Below are 17,434 nucleotides of genomic sequence, written 5' to 3'. Positions count from 1 at the left end.
GTTTGATGAGGAGTCGAACACATCAGAACAAAATCTCCACTATATGTTAACGCAATTGTGACTCTATTCCGTATAAGTCACATAGTTTATATATTGTGCTGAATTGTTTGGTGTTGGCCTTTTCATTAATATTACCTGTCTGACTGTTGTGGTTTTTTGTGGGGGGGGGGGGGGGGGGGGAATCAGAATACAAAGTGAACACCAGAGGGAGCTCTCCTATGAGCAGTTTCAACAAAGAATGCTGCCACCACTCTTGCACAATCAGCATCAACCACCTTAAAGGTGAGAATCAGTTTCAGAGCTCACTAGAGGAAAACAGCAGCAGTAATGTTGGCTGCCTGTGTAGCAGGTTATGAGGAAGGTCAAACATCCCAACAGACAGATAACATCACCACAAGGTATCTGATTTCACTTCATCCTGACTTTAGGACCACGTTTGTTAGAAGGTTTCTAAAAGCCTCAAAACACCCCGTGGCTTCACCTTGTTTCCTGGAAGTCTGTAAATATTTATCATATTCCCAGTCCATCCCACACAAACATAGTTTTGACCCAGAGCATGAAAAATAACAAATGTTCACCACCTCCCAAAGCTCCCACACGTCTGCTCATGCCCTGTGGCCTATCCAAACCCACTCTTACACATTTAAACAGCAAATGGATTTTTATCAGTGTAAACAACAGCTGGAGGCTCTAAATGCACCAAGAAAAAAAAGGCATCTTCAGTGATTGTGCTCTGGTGTTTTTGACAAATTTACAGATAGAAAGCAACAAATCATCCCCAGCCAAAGCTGAAATTCACAAAGGAGAGAAGAAATAATGAAGAACACCAATTTCAATTTCATGATTTCAAAAAGTGAAGGTCTTTATCCTGGAGTGATTTATTTTTTTCTTTGGTGATGAAGATCAGGTACCACATGTGACTCAGCTCCTCCAAACACCACAGAGAGCCCGAGCCTTTTCTCCCCCTTCAGACTCCATTATAATGTCATCTAAATAACACACGTGGTCCATTATAGTGATCAGATAAATCACCTGAATGGAAGACATTCAGCACAGTCTTCCAGCTCATCTGTGGCTCTCGGTGGGCAGATGTTAACATTAAGCCCTGAAAGAAGAGGGGAGAACAGAGGGGGATGGCTAATATGCATAATCCTACCTCCTGATGTTTCTATCAAGAGGCACAGAGAGCGATGTTCGTTATACAACTAAAGCCTCACAGCACAGAGAGCAGGATCTTCCCCCAGGTTCCTCACTAAGCCCGACTCTTGAGTTGCATTGATAACCAGCCTACGAGGGTATCAAAGGAACAAGGCCTTTGTGATAAGTAATGGTTGCAGCCACCCAGACTCCCGTTTGGTCATTTTGTCAGAGGGAACAGAGCACAGAGAGGGTCACTCGTGTGCTTTATGTTCAAATACACACTATAGTCACTCACCCCTACAGCACCTTTGCAATGATAAATGAGTGGTGTGTTTTTTTCCATAGCCTGTAAACTGTAATGAGCTGTCATCTGGCAGGTGTCAGAGAAGATGCTCTGATTTAAATAGCTCACTCTGGGGAGACAAAGGGATCACAGAACAATACAAAGATTTGGTGGAGGCTGATTTCATGAAGATTTTTGTAAAAACATGCCACACGCGACACTGAAAGCAACGGGAAACATTTTGTCATGGAGCCCTTTATTGTTTTTCTCGGGAGGGAAATGAAATTGAAATTGTCCTTAAATTAACCCCTGCTGTAATGTCTGCTGTTGGCTGATACAAAATAAGCAGGTTCCAGTTTTATTTAGTAAAAATACTCGACCGTGCCTTGAAGACTACGAATCACTCTTGGTTTTATATTCATGGTGAATAGACTAACATTAAATAATGTCTTTGTACACATTTTCAGATTTTGTAAATAAATAAATCTGGGTACATTTTTGAGTTATTTATGATATATATATGATGTATATACACATTATATGGATCCTTGGAGACTTCTTTCCTAAGGCAGAATCATATTTCCTTTTTAAGCTTTTTAATTAAATTGTGTGTAAAATTTGGTGCAGTACAATGAGTACTATTTTTTGCTGTAATAAGTGATACTACGGCTAAAAATATCCACTGCTTAAAGATATAATTAAGTCAAATCTTCAAATTTCAATTAGTTCATGTCAAAGGGGGAAAAATGCTCCCTGCACATCGTTGTGTTTGTCAGTATAGATTCACACCTCTTGACTGTGACAATAAAAATTACTTCATGTGAACAGGACTCTCGGGACTAATGCAGTCACTGCTACTCAATACAAATCCAATACCAGTGATTTCAAACCCAAACTCTACCTTGTTCTCTACCAGCCTACATTTTCTGCTAAAGTGGCAAGAGGTTAAAACACAATGAGTAACAGTAAAAATTGATTATTATTATTATTATTCTAGCAAGTCATTCAAAGGTGGTGCAGTGAGAGAATAATAGATGAGTTCTGATTATCATCTCCTAAAACTGCAAAAGAGACTTCTGACACTTTCTCTCAATGGACAAAATCTTCCAGTCCGTTTTCTGATAAATAATTTATATTTTTATTTTATGATGCAGTATTTATGCATTCATTTGAATGTGTACGGTCATTAGGCCTTTTTGCCACCTCTATTTAAGTTAAGAGTGTATTTACTGTCTGTGAGGTTTATCTTTGACTCAACAAACTATATAAACACGCCTTGTAATAATATTATGTGTACATAAAATGTGTGAATATATTTTTCATTGGAGGGTAAAACAGCAGTTGTGTTTTGAAGCAACTCTTTGAATCTGTTGTGTTGTGGTTGTGCAGGTCGCTGCAGGTGTGTAACATTTGATTCCTGTTTTTTCCAATACCAGCTAATTAGAGGCCTATCTGGAATTCAACAGTTCAGCTTTAATTCAATTACATCTACACTTATGGGACGCATGATTCTAATTGAGTAGTATACATATTTTCTATTTCCTTATATTTCCAAATACAGCCTATAGAATTGACTGCATCAATAAAAAAGAGAGTTCAATCGCATTAATTAGAGATATTCTTGTGTGTCTAGAGACACTTCAGCTGACACACTTAAAACCTGTAAATCAACACTCTGTCCTTGATAGTTTCGGGAACTTCACAACGCCAGTGAGGAGTAAGATGCAGTATGGCTGACAAATAAATCATCAGAATTAAACTAAGATTTGAATCATGACATCATTTCAATTGACTCTCAGTAATCACGAGCCTGTATGAGTGACAACCTGTTTTCTTAAAATAGAAACCAGAGGGGGGATTTTCCATCCATGTGCACCCTGGGCCTCCATATGTTTTATTCATACGCGCCCTTATAACCTTCATATAATGTAATTTGGCTGCTGCTTTGGGGCCGCACCCTTAACAAGGTCTGGAGAAAAAAGGAAAAAAAAAAAGAGAAAAGAAAAAAGAGAAAGCTCGTCAATTGGCCTCCTCTCTCAGTCGTCACTCAGCAGCGACCCGCCCCCGCCTTGTTCTCTCCGGGCAGCAGACGTATATAAACGCAGAGCTCCCGTCCCCCCTCCACGCCAGCTTACCCAGTAACATCACCATACGACCACCATCATTACGCGGAGCTGTGGATGATGGGAGGGCGCACAGGCTCCCCGGTCCCTGAAAGAAAAAGCCCAAACATCACCTGTTGTTCCCCGACGACAAACGGTGAGTGCACCACTCGTGCCGGAGGGTTTGTGGAGGGGGTGCAGGGCTGGTTATTTCTGCAGGATGTCAATATGTTTGCGATGCTTCTTTCACAAGAAATGACAAATATGATGAAGCACAAAGCCTTCGATGGAAGATAAGAGAAATAGAAATGGAAATGAAATGCCAGCCTCTTCCTCCTCTTCCTGCCTCGCCTAAAGGTGGTGATGGTGCTGCCGGAGGAGAGGGGAGGGGAGGGGGGGGTGAATGTTTATCATGACATGTTGCTGTGATTTGACAGAAAATGTGACTGAGCTTTGACTCCAGATCAGCAGCAGCACCAGCGACACAAGATGCATGTCGCACATCAGAGGTCATCATGGCTTTAAAATCTCCAGAGAGAAAACTTCGGTGCAGCAACAGGTGGCCTGTTTTTTTTTTTTTTTCTTCGCGGGCCGGAGTCGAGATGCTGAGGAGGAGATGGACGCGGAGGAAAAAAGTAGGGCGTCATTCAGCACCGACGCGCTGGACAGCTCCCTGCACGTCGAGGGCTGCCCACTTTCATTTAAAGCTGCGATCAAACACGTTTATGTGCTTTTTAAAAATCATTCCGACGAGTCTGATGATTATTAACACAACCAGTTCAATGCAGGAATCTAAACTGGAGATTTCACCAGTGGCTTATGCTTGAATGTCAAGAGCCAAAGCAAATGAAATGATTATTTTCTTTAATCAATTCCTAATTGAAATGACTTTACTGGCCATTTGCTGTGGGGTGTACTCTTGTTGCCTTGCTCAGCACTCCTCTTTTCTCTAGTTTGCACTCAAGGACCCCCTCCTCCTCCTTTTCCACCCATCCTTCCTTGCTTCCTTCCTCCCTAGCTTCCTTCCTCTAACCAAACTGTCCCCAGCTTCCCATCCCCCTCTTCCACTGACTCCCAGTCTTGTTGCATAGCTACCAGCTCAGAAAAGTACTAGAGATGCAGGACAATCTGTCTGTCTCCTCTTTCTCCTCCCTCCCTCTCGCTCTCTCTCAGTCCAGTTGTGACTTATTGGGCAGAAAATAAACACACACAAATCACTGTTGTCGATGTGCATTCACACTTCCATCCTCTCAGTTTTCAGCTTTTAGATTTTCTGTTAATTACATTTGGTTTTTTTGCTTTGCTGTGACCCCCTCTCTCTGTTTCTCTCTTGCTCTCTTTCTCTGTATGTCTGTGTTCCTCACCTCCTCCTCCTCCTCCTCCTGTCCCCTCTTTTGAGAGGAGCTGAAAGGTTAGCATTACAACAACAAAGGGAGGATGGAATGTCAACAGGCTTCAGAGAGAAATGGGTTGAGGGGAAACACAGAGACAGGAACTGTCTCCCATCTCCGACATCTAAAGTTCACAAGCTATCAACACACCACACGCCGGTGGTCGGATGCTCTGCAACACCTGTTACACACGTATATCCTGAAATGCTCCATCCCTCCTAATATTGGTGATACAATAAATCCATGAGTTTTTTAACAGCAGTACAGTGAAGGGAAGGTTGAGGCGTAAGTACTTTGAGGCTCAGTGGTGTAAAAAGCTTGTCCCTTTTTATTTTTTATTACAGATTGAGGGGTGGACGTGGACGGTGAAAGGAGGTGACGAGGAGGGAAAGTGTTGGTGGTTCTGAGTGGAAGACTAGTGATTTTGTTGTGACGCTGATCATAGAACAACAAGTCCCAGTCTGCCTCTCAGCACAAGCAGGGCTCTTCAGTCCACGTCAGCCTGCACGCATCTTAGGTTCAGAATCTGTTTGTTGGCTCACCGCTTGGTTTATTCAGAAAAACGTAAAATCGGCCCTTTATAACACATCTACTGTTCTGATCCAGCCCTTATGTGTAATGTGTGTATTCAGATATGTTAATTACCAAAATTACTCAAAATTGCAATCAAAAGCATCATTTAACTGGCAATATTCATTGAAAGCTGCTCCAAAACCTTGGTGACATTCTGTATTAACGACAAACAGGAGCACATTTTGTTCTGAACAGACTCAAATAACTTGGTATTCCTGTTTTCAGCTCATGTATAAATGTGCACTGTTCATTCATTAATCTGCACTGGAACTCACCTTTTGTATATGTGAAATAAAAACCTGTTAATTTATACCTCTATTTCTGTATTTTTCTCACATCAATATCAACATGACAGTGAGATCTGAAATCCTCTCATACAACACACACTGGATGCAAAGAAGATAACAAAGAAAACAAAGCCCTCTCTTCACTACGCTCTGTTCTTCTGTAACATATGAACCTGCTGAAAGAAAACTAAATGCTTTACTTTGTGAATTTATTTAGAACTTGATACAAATATGATGTGTGACAGATTTCTAGCCAAGGCTGATTCGCGATCCCTGGACCTGGTTCAGCTTTTCTAATCCAAAAAGGTCACAATACATTGTTAGAATGAAAATATAAATTAATCAGACAGAGACGAAAAAACATTATCAGATTAATAAAGTTATAGATATAAGATTAATTACATGAAACAGCTGCATGATCAGCAGGTGTTTAACATCTTTATTAAATATCTTCAGATCTGTTTATTCTGTAGGTAGGAAATTCCAAAAATCTGTTCCTATATGTCATCCATCGGTAAGATGGATAGTAAGAGGGGTATACATCTCAAGTGGCTAGCACTCCTGTATGTTCAGTATGTGCCAGCTGAGACTGACCATCAGAATTAAAAGGGGGGAGACAGGTTCCCAGCTTTGCAGGAGAGGTCAGCGTGGTGGTGAAAATAATGAAAGTATCAAAAAACAACTATGAGAGGCAAGTGTCAGGATCCAAGTCTGAATCTGACCTGGATTTCCACAAAGTGACACTGCTGAGCTGCATGGTGTGAAATAAGACCTCGCAGTGTGAACTCAGAAGTAGTAATATGGCCCTATAGGATCTGAAATAATAAGGAACGAGCATCTACCCTTGTGTGTAAGTTGTTTTTATAGCCTGTGATATATTTCACTGCCATTATTTGTTCTTTGTATAAGGTGGACACCGAGTTGGGCAGATTTTTGAGCTATTAGTGGACAGGTCTGAGCAAATAAAAGATATACAGACACTACGAAGACCCAGAGGTGTGTTCACACATCTGTGAAGTCACAAGTCTGATCCTGCTCTCTGACACTATGTTCATTTGCTTGATAAAAATTAACTGACAGAAAAGAAAAAAATACAGTAACAGACACAGACAAATAACACCAACACACTAAGATACTGTAGAGTATGCCAAGTCCCACCGGCTGTAAACATACAATGCAGAAGAGGAAAGCATAGGTAAACCTATTGAAAGTGGTTAAATACAATCTGAAAACATACCACATACTGTTTTGTCTGTTATAACCTGGATATCTGAATCAGATACCTGACTATACATCCCCAATTTTTAATGTATGGCAAACATGGTGCTTAGAACATAAATCTAGCTAATGTTGAGTTACTTGATTTATATTAAATCCCATCAGATTGATGCAAAGTAAGGACAGTTTCACCATATTTTAAATCCTAAGCAAACATGAAGGCAGGAAGTTTATCGTCACTGAAATTAAAGAAATAAAAATCAATCATGTTTCCTGTAATCACTAACAATGTGTGCTGCCCCTTTTTATATACACTTTATGGTAGTCCCCTTTCATGGAGGAAGATCTCTGCAAACGTTTTAATTACAAATGCATCGTGTATATAAACAGGGACTGGCTTGTGTTGCTAAGCAACACAAAAGAGTCAAGTGCATTTGTTTATTGTCCAATAAGAATCCAGACAAAGTTACAAGGTTTTGGAAAAATAATAGATGGGCGAGGATTCTTTGATTATGATCTTGCATATATATGAGAGGTGTATAAATAGTGTCATGCACCCTCTTACATCCTCATAATGATCATAAAACACTTTTACTGCTGGTCTCAGCTTCATACACAATATACAAATCACAATGAATCTCCTGCTCCAATATGTGGAAGAGGATTGATGAATTAAACTGAGGTGGAAAGCAGTGAGCGGCTCTACAACCTTTCTGGTTGTAAAGCTTGTATGATAATTTTATATGTATATTGTTCAGTTAGTCAAAAGGGTGAGAGTCCGATCACTGTCAGGGATAAAGACATGCTCACCCCAGGCACCTGTGACCACCCCCCACTGGCAGGGGACAGAATCACACATCACAGGCCCATATGGGGCTTCATTGTGACCAGACTCACAGTCTGCTCATATACTTCAGTTTATAGTTGTTATAACTATAAGTCCAAATCATTCGCTCTGTTGCCAGGAGTCCAGGCAGATGGTTTCACTAAGAAGTACAATGGTGGAAGATAGTGAGGGAAATGCACAACAGGTGACAAACTGCATCAGAAACATTCTCAAGAGCACAGACCTTGTGTAGTGCATGTCCTCCCTCCTCGTAGTCATTACTATCTGGGCGCCCAGCCTGGCGTGATGGTATGCCAACTGTTCCCCGACGTCTGTACTGGCACCCGTCACCAGCAGCACCCTGCCCCCTCGGCGGGACTCTGGGGGTGGGAAGTCAGCATGTGGCTACATGTGTAGTCAGGAGGAGGGGAAATCAGGGGAGAAGATTTCTGCTTGCCATCAAAGCGCAGCTGACATTTGACGAACAGACACAGATGGAGCTCAGACCGAAGCTCCACCTCACAGCAGATTGTTATTGGCATAAAAATAATTGCAAATATCTGAGCAGGGTCGTATGATATCATTTTGATGTAGCAGAGTCATTTACAAACATGAAACAAACCATCAAAATGAATTGGAGATTAACGAGAGGCAGTCATGAGTAATTATATGATCCCATAATCATCTTAAGATGCACCAGTGACTGTAGGACAAATAACGGCTGCACAGTCAAGAGTTTTGATAGCCCTCTTTATGAGCCACAACTAATAATAAGGATTATGATGATATTGAGCTTATATAGAGAACCTGCTGCTTTAAGATCATCAAATTCAGATGATTCCAATCCTTAATTAACTACTGTGTTAATAGTTTCTGCTCCTCTGATTTCATTGGCCTTTAAATACAGAAGCTAATCAGCAATTTGATTAAAACTGGCAAAAAAAAAAGGTGAAGCAGTAGAACTAGAGGGAGAACGCACTAAGCTGGAAGTCGTGGTCCAAATATCAAGTGGCCATAAAGGTTTGTACAGGTATTCGTTGTTCCCAGGAGATTCCTCTTTATTTTCCTCATCCCCTCAGAATGAATTCATCTAGTGCCATCATCAGGTCAAAATGTATATTTGTCCAATTTCACAAGAAAACTTAGATACATTTTTTGTTTTCTGGATGTTAACAGGCTAAAATATGATGTTAAACATTACAAACATTAAAGCTGATTAACAACAGCATGTTAGCAGAGTCTTTGTGGGGATTTCAGCATATATGTATTGACATTTTGCTCCAAGTTAAGCCTCACAGAGCAATATTTTCTGGATCAACCTCGGCTTTGCAAAATGTTTTGTTGTTGGTAGAAGTATTTGTCATTCACTTAAAATCACAACCTTCACTCAGAAGCAAAAATCTGTCTGTTAATTAAGTGACATTTATCATAATTATCAATATCAACTGATAAATGTTTATGTTGGTATCATTTTTGGCCATAGTGTCCAGCTCTATGCTTTCCTCTTGTCTGAGACAGCCCAAGCTTTTCTTTTTTTAAAGGTGTAAACTTCAAGCTGTTCTACACGTTGGAACCTGACATGTGTCAAGACAACCTAAAAATGTGTCTGCTCACCTCTTGCAATAAGGTTTACAGTTTACTGGTAAACGTCTTGCACATTTTATTTATGCAGTGAGGCCGATTGTGCTGTTCCTTAGCAATCGAATATGGTGTTTTTACACAGTAACACCAGCTACAATGCCCTCATATGTTCTGTTCATCTTTAACATAAAACACAGCGACTCATTTATGTTAGTGACCCTTCTCTCACACTTACTAAAGTGGGTTTTGATCCTGTAATGTGCAGATTATTCCAAAAAATGTAATTGTGGTAATTATGTGAAAGATGAGGATGCTTCTGAATTAGAGTAACATTTTTCTACTGTGTTGACTGTTTTCATTAAGGTCAAATAGAGACGTCTCTCAGATCATATGGGCATTTCACATTCAGTTACATGTGTTGATTAACATATAAGAGCTGCAATTACTGATGGAAATATTGACATTCTTAATCGTTAAAGTGTGGCACTCTATCAGCAATATTTAGTCTCAGACAGGAGGAGAAGTTCCTCATCTAATCAAACAGAAAGTGTTTGTTGAGTGATTAAATTAATGAATTGTACTTCTTACCACCAAGAAGGCGCCCACTCTTCTGAAAGAACAAAGTATCCACAGCAACAGCATTTAACAAATAACCAGACGAGAAAATCACTTTCAAGCAGCTTTGTTTAACGTTCATAAAAATGTCTCAAGATTATATTTACAGAAAAAAACATATTTAGGGTCACAAAGAACAGTATTTTGAGGCCTGAATAATATCATATCACATTGTTTTCATTTTTGGCAAATAAAGACTTCAGTCCAAACTACTAAACAATGTTGGTGGCCAATTTGAACTACATAAATAGTGTGTAGCACAAACACCACAGAAACAACTTTACATCAACATCAGCAAATCTCATATATTATTATAATGTAAAAACAGAAATATGATACATGACATTTTAGATGAATCTGTGTTTTTTTTATCCATGATTTGACAGAGTCTGATCAGTAACTATAGACTTCAGCTGAAGTCGGGTGGTGGTAAAATTAGCACACTGGTTGAATGACTATTACTTCTTTAGTCAGCAAACCGATGTCTACCCAGGGACGCACATAAAGCACACCAGAGGGGTTTTGCTAAAATGTTACCAGCGCCACAGCCAGATATTCCAGATGAAATAAATAGCACAGGCATATAAAAGTGAGCTCAAATATGAATAAAACACAGATGTTTAGGTAAGAAAGCTGAATTCCTTCAGTTTGATGTGTATCTTAGAAAAAGTTTGAATTTGGAGTTTGAAAGTTGCACTTTTCAAGTGTGTTTGAACCAAATCTAATGTCAAGCTTCATGTCAACTGTTGGGCTGTACAACTGGTCTCAGATCTGCTTTATTTACACTGAAGACGACCTTTTAGTCATATACCAAGGTCAACTTAAAACTGAAAATCAAAAATCAAGATGTATCGTAATGCAAGAGTGGGCCTCTGGGGGCCAAAGAAACTTGAAAAAATAAAATGGGGCTTTTAATCTTCGGCACATTGTCTCCCACTGAAGGGGCACTGGAATCTCTAACACTTTAACAGGTAACGACTGGTCGGGACAAAGATGAGCCATCAGCTGAAGATGACACCCGGACAGTCAGTTCTAGGTGGTCTTGACTAGATCGTAGACATGGATGTGAACGTCATCGTCATATTTAATGTAATATACTGTGGGCTTCGCTGGGACCTGGTAGATGACCAATCCTGTCCTCTTTAGACCGTTATCTGTGACATACTCCACCTGTTTACCCACAAGGCTCTCTGGCTCCTCACCAGGCTTCCTGTCTGCTGGCAGCAGGTGTTTGTTCTCTAGGGGGGGATAGATGGATAAACAAAAGGAAGATAATTTAAAATACGGCCAGTGAAAGAACTGGTTTCTTTTTAAAGTAGACAGAGTTTAAACATTTGCAAAAAGAATGCCAGATTAAGAAAGTAAATTATCTTCATTTTAAAGTAGAACCTTAATCCCTTCAAAACATGCTTGGCCTGGTCATTTTGTGCCTGACCTTGTCTCCTCCAAATCCTTCTTGATATTATTGTCACTTCATGATAAGAATGGACTCTCTTACCCTTGACTTAAGAGGTAACTCTGACCGAAATGTTCCAAAAAAGGCCAAGATGTTGGAATGTTTCATAATACATCATAACTATGTAAATCTGTCCTCCTTCCTTTCCAGGAGAAACAGAAATAAGAAACAGGAGCAGTTATCAACAATGACTATCTCATTTCTGTACCTGATTCCGGCAGGACACGTAGATCTCCGTCCTTGTAGTCGTCCCATAGCTGGTACATGTACAGCACCGGGTCCTTCTCGTAAGTGATGTAATACCAGTGGGTCATGATGGGGGCTCTGGACAGTACCATGCCTCGCCACTCGTTTTTCTCGCCGTCCTCCTTCTCGAACAGATGCTCCACAGCTCGGCCCACCAGCTCCTCCGCCCCCGGAGGGACCTTGATCTTATTATTCACTGCAAGAAAGACAAGAAACTGATGAGCATTTTAACTGGAAAACTTTATGGATCCCAGACGATACAGTGAATTAAGACATTAAAATATGATTTTAATGCAGTCAAAGGAACAAAAATGACGAAAGCAAGAAATTGACAATAATAAAATGATTCTTCCAGGATTTGATACTGAATATAATAACATTGATATGTTTCCTGTGTCAGTCAGCAGTATGTTTGGAGTAAACAGAAGAACTGGGTAGTTAGTGTTAGGAACAATTGTCACAACATTAGAACTGACGCAGAGACTAGCTCTTCATTTTTATTAAAATAACCCCAATGGCATAATACTTCCATAATGAGGGGTATGAATGTCATTAAACTCACCGACTTTCTCTGACAACATCTGCAGATTGGACACCCGGTTGTCTTTGAACAGCTCGATGCCATAGACACAGTCAAAGCCGTCATATTTGACCATGTAGAGAGAGCTGTTGACAGTGAGACGCTCCAGCACGGTGCCTTTCCACTTGGTCATGTTACCCTTCTCCCTCCAGTTGTGCTGGATTCTGCGGCCGAGCAGGTTGTCAGGGTCTGCGCTCAGGGTCGACGTCGAGCTCTCACTGAGCTCGCCACTGCTGCGCTTCCTGGGAACATGGAGGGAAAAAGACCAATGAAAGTACTGATAAATTAGTCCCAAATTGAGTATGATGCACTTTCAGGGCAATTTGAGCTATTCAAGTTTTGGGGTACTTGTTTTGACTAAGGCGATCTTTAGGATAAGATATGAACAGGTACATCACCTTTTACCAAACATCTGGGGTGCCATATGGATACTGTCGCCCCTGATAGTGAGAATTCTATTCTACAAAACTGTCACATGTACGCAGAGAATAGTGTGAGCCTGTCACACATTAATATATATATAAATATATACACATACACATACACACATATATATGTATATATATATATATATATGTAAGTAAAACTATTACAAGCAATCATATAAAACATGAATTTAAAAAATATATATTTCCTGTGTAAAATGTGTCCACGATCAGATAAAATCTGTTGGGCTCTACTCTAAACATTATACAGTATATACACAATTTGAACCTGGCAGGGTAACCTCACAGAGAGCCGGCAATAAAGGCGGTGAGTGTTGGGTAATAAACAACTAGTGTGAAGATTTATTGAAGCTAATTTAACTCATTGAAAGTGTCTGTAGTGTCTCTAATTAGCCACTGCCTTAAACCTCACAGTTACTTTACATATTTATGATTTGATGATGAGTCTCAAACTGACAAACCAATGTTCAAACCCACATAACTTTGATCGTAATGATTGTCCTAACAAGACAGAGTGAGTTCCAACAAACTGATCACAAAATAATAATGACTAGAGAAAAAAAGATATTTAATAGAAGTTTTGGCAGCTTAAACAAGCAAATAGGAAACAAAAGTAAATGTGAATACATTTAATGGGTGGAGTTTATGTGTGTGTCACATCATGTGAAAGTAAACTGTGAAACACTGTCTGAACCTACCTGCCCCGTTTCTTTGACATGTTTCCATATATTCTCACCACCCTGTGAGACACAACACAAGTCAGTTAGTGGATGTGATGAGGCCAGAGGACGCTCCCATCCTTCACTAACCTGTCAGGTCACATCAGACATTATTCAGTATTTAATGTACAAACCGGTCACGTCACCCAGCAGCTCCTCTGCTCAGGCTAACACATGCAAATCAACCCGCATTACCGGATGTAAACAACCTAACTGCGACAAGCCCGAGCTGATGCTAGCTCAATGCTAACACGGGAGTATATTTAGACGGATAACTATATGGCTAATAAATATGTAACTTCACCTGAGCTAGCTGGAATAAATGTCGACGTATCCATTACTGTCGGATATGTTTAGCTGCTGTTTGTCTATAATTAGAAACAGCCATTAGCTAATGTCATTAAACCCTTTCAGACACGGTTTCATCATTAAAATAGAAACATTTCGGAGAATTTGTCTCCTGCATTTCTGGATATACGCTGGCGGAACAAAAGGAAACGCTTCGCCATGTAAAGCGCTGCTTTTGCATCTTGGTTGCAGCAACTGGGTTTAGCGTTAAACACAAGGACTCACCATTAAAAATAAAACTGTATTTTTAACGTGGTCGACAAGTTGAATAGACGGGAGCCGCGGGAAGAAACTGTTCGCCCTACCTGATCAATAATTTCACATGTGTTTGTCTTTGCAGATTCCACCGAACACAGGCGAGTAACGCGGAAACGACTCTGGTGTAAGGACTACAACTACCAGGATGCAGGCGTGGCTCCCAAAGCACTCTGGGACCTGAGGCCAGGTTTACCCACTTTCTGTCAGTTTACTTCAGCTGCTGGAAACTTACGCAACATCGACATGATTAATGAAGACATACCAGTTCCACTGTTGTGTTTGTATCCTTGTCATCTTTTGTTTGAATACGATGAAGCAGCGAAAGTCCCAAAACCACATTTCCCATCATCCCCCGTAGATTAATTCCACATGTTTCCTCCAGTCGTTGTGACTCCTGCACATTCCCACGTTTGTGGTGTTTCTAGATCTGTTCTTTTTCATTTAAATTACTGTGTTTTAGATCAACTGCATTGTAAAGTGAATATAATGCTTTATCTTCAATGCATGTATTTCCTTAGAAAACCTAAAACAAATAACACTTTTGAACACTGTCTATCTTACACACCTTAAACAATCACTCTAAGTTTTGTGTAACCCTGTCGCTAGGACTAATTATTTATCTATTTAAAATGCTTGGCATATGATTTGGTCATATGTAATATTTTGAGCTCAAATATCTTCTGTAATCCAAATGATTGTTGCTTTCATAATGCATGGTTACCTTTTGTGTTACCATGTTATCTGACATTCTGATTAGATATTTGCATCGTTTTTCATTAGCAAACATTTCAAACACCATAAAAACATGATCAATTTACAAAATAACTCCTCCAGATGTGTCTGTCATTTGAAATGTTGGCTGCAATAGAACACTGAGGGGGAAACCAGTCTCATGGCATGCAGCTGAAATGCTTCTTTGTTCCACAAGATGTCGTACTAAACACAACATCTCTGCCCCCGGCTCTTCTAACAGACTTCAGATGATGGACTGGCCGGTGTGCAGAGTGAATGATGCAGTACCCTTGGATGCCTGTCTGACAGCTTTTTCAGGGTGAAAGCTCTTTGTTTTATCTTGTGCCAAACAATCTGTACGTGTGTGACTCAGCTGCGATGTGGAACTAATAAGTACATCCACCCAATCACAGAAAAAAATCAGTCGTGATCGCACACATGCATGAAAAATTGCGGCTATATTCACATTATCGACGTTTGTTTGACTTTCATTTGTTTCAACGCATTTACTGTTCATTCACTAAGGCCAATTATGTTTAATTTTCATTTAGTTTCAAATGCTGACACACAAATACTCATTTATCATTCTTGATATACAATGTCCATACAGAAGGGGAATAATTCAAATTCATTGAGCCTTTTTTGAAAACAACAAAATATAAAACATCATTATGCACATGGCGAGGCTGTGAAATAACATCAGAAACAACCTGTGTTGATTTAGCTACTCATGTCATTGTGATAATTAAGATTATGCCCTCACCTTCCTCTGAGGTCACTGAGGTCATAACCTTCAGGTCTTTTCTAGCAATTTGTGAGTTTATAATTTTAACTAAATGTATATACAATGAGTCTTTTACAGGCAGATTCAATCTGTTTCAACATTTAAATCAATAAAACATTTGGAATAAAACAAATAATACAATTACCAAATCGTATTTCCAGCACTGTGAACTTTTACTCCTTTATGTTGGGGTATAAAATTAGCAGAAACTGAGCACAATGAATAAACAGAAATTATAGAATATGATAAACCCAAATAATTTGAAAAAATTGAGACGGTGATGGTGATGGAAGGAGTGTTTGGGAAACTTGTTTTAATAACGTCTGTATTAAAAATCTTAGCTACAGCCCTGATCATGATGTACAGATGTATGCCTACCTTCAGAGGCGGAGTTTCTGCAAAAACAAATAGCTTATTCGTTGAGTTAACATTATTCTTAACTTTATTCTTTCAATCAATCACTGAGGATCCAAAATCCATTTCAGAGTTCTCAACTAGACCCATTAATTAGAAAGCTTTACCCACAGAGGCATCATTTCCGTCTTTCATTAGCAGCTGTGGTGGTTTGTGCAGTCAAAGCCTCAGTTCAATCTTTCTCATAATAAATTGACGATTCTGGATTAAAACAGTTTGACCACAGAGATTTCAGATTGGTTCACCACAGATGGAATTTGTGCGAGGTGTGAGTCAGAGTTGCTGTAAGACTGACAGCCTTCGTGAGAGAGCCAGCATTGTATCGACACAAAGCTGTCCGGCGTCCAAGGTTGTCTCCTCTCGTCCTTGTTGTTGTCACAGCAACAGAGAAGGATGTTTGGAGGAATGGGCCAGCGTCATTGTTTTGTTACATTTCGTCTTTACAGTGGGCGTCCAGTTAATCTGTGGAGGTCACTGAGTTTTCAGGGCGAATGAAATAATTGAGTCATAGTGCAACCAGCTGTTAAGCTAACACTGAACATTGTTTTCAAATGCTAGGCCCCAAAAATAATGAATTCTTATTTTTACTTGTTTCTCTGACTGACAACTTCTGCTGCTCCTCTCCTGCAGGTTTCTCCGCCGCTGCCTTCCAAGGAGGGGGGAGCCCACAGCGGCCCCTCTCCCCTGGGACACCATGAGAATACCGTCTCCAAAAATAGAGGTCTCCTCCTCTCCTTCCATCCTGCTCCTCTTCCACATATCAGTCGCTACTCACAGATCATTCACACACTCCTGCACAAGAACCATCTGCACCCTGCTGAGAAACGCTGGTGATGGTTTTTGTCAAATATGGCAGGCAGATTGCATGGCAGTCGTAAAGTCAAGTCAAGGTTAGTGAGTGTATGTGTGTACATGCATGCACATTGATTAGATACCTCTATTATTAGCAACACATCCCTATGCAACCTAAACTATGGAATCTTTAAAGGGATGGTGTAACATAGCTGTCTTATGCATTTCTCCTAAAGCTGAATCAACCAGTGAGGTGTGTGTGTGTGTGTGTGTGTGTGTGTGTGTGTGTGTGTGTGTGTGTGTGTGTGTGTGTGTGTGTGTGTGTGTGTGTGTGTGTGTGTGTGTGTGTGTGAGAACATATTTTACAAAATAAAGACCAAAAAAGGACCATATAGTATCTTCAGTTTGATTATTTAAGTAACAGCATTTTCAGAAAGTATACTAACATTTCATAAATAGACATTGTAAGTTCACCAGATGCAGAACAATACATGTGGATGGATGCATGTTTGGATAAAAGCTATAATACCCCTTCAGTGCTGAGACTCTTTAAAATGTTTGTTACATCAGTCTATCACACGAGGAATGTCTTCCTCATTGCAGTGTGGATATATCTTTTCTTCTGGACGTTTTTCACAGTGAG

The 17,434-nt window shown here is 40.0% G+C and overlaps 1 protein-coding gene and 2 long non-coding RNA genes across 6 annotated transcripts; 2 read left to right on the top strand and 1 right to left on the bottom strand.

The window, feature by feature from the left end:
• Positions 1-3,185: 3,185 nt before the first annotated feature.
• On the top strand, positions 3,186-5,801 carry LOC138405073 (uncharacterized). Its single transcript, XR_011238739.1, has 2 exons — positions 3,186-3,682; positions 5,261-5,801. It is a non-coding gene; the product is annotated as an uncharacterized lncRNA (long non-coding RNA).
• Positions 5,802-10,067: 4,266 nt separating this feature from the next.
• Positions 10,068-14,523, bottom strand: LOC109636949 (spindlin-W-like). Of its 4 annotated transcripts, none has more exons than XM_069511210.1 (6): positions 14,117-14,234; positions 13,443-13,484; positions 12,697-12,753; positions 12,281-12,540; positions 11,681-11,914; positions 10,068-11,254 (listed from the first exon to the last, which is right to left on the bottom strand). In XM_069511210.1, exons 2-6 carry the CDS (start codon positions 13,460-13,462, stop codon positions 11,049-11,051), a joined length of 777 nt encoding a protein of 258 aa, XP_069367311.1. In that variant the 5' UTR covers positions 13,463-13,484; positions 14,117-14,234; the 3' UTR covers positions 10,068-11,048. The 4 variants fall into 4 exon arrangements, with proteins under 4 accessions (XP_069367311.1, XP_069367310.1, XP_019954590.1 ...); XM_069511209.1 differs by having other exon boundaries at positions 14,037-14,177; XM_020099031.2 differs by lacking the exon at positions 12,697-12,753 and having other exon boundaries at positions 14,117-14,523.
• LOC138405081 (uncharacterized) lies at positions 14,157-17,181 on the top strand. Its single transcript, XR_011238765.1, has 3 exons — positions 14,157-14,256; positions 15,043-15,120; positions 16,630-17,181. It is a non-coding gene; the product is annotated as an uncharacterized lncRNA (long non-coding RNA).
• Positions 17,182-17,434: the final 253 nt, after the last annotated feature.

The sequence above is a fragment of the Paralichthys olivaceus genome, chromosome 16, assembly GCF_024713975.1.
Source record: "Paralichthys olivaceus isolate ysfri-2021 chromosome 16, ASM2471397v2, whole genome shotgun sequence".
NCBI lineage: Eukaryota > Metazoa > Chordata > Actinopteri > Pleuronectiformes > Paralichthyidae > Paralichthys > Paralichthys olivaceus.
This window is presented reverse-complemented; position numbering and strand designations above follow the sequence as displayed.

Coding starts and splice junctions, on each gene's coding strand:
- LOC109636949 (XM_069511210.1), bottom strand. CDS start 13,462: ATGTCAAAGAAACGGGGCAG. Junction 12,541..12,696: donor CCCCAGATGTTTGGTAAAAG/GTGATGTACCTG, acceptor CCATGTTCCCAG/GAAGCGCAGCAGTGGCGAGC. Junction 11,255..11,680: donor ACGTGTCCTGCCGGAATCAG/GTACAGAAATGA, acceptor ATCCCCCCCTAG/AGAACAAACACCTGCTGCCA.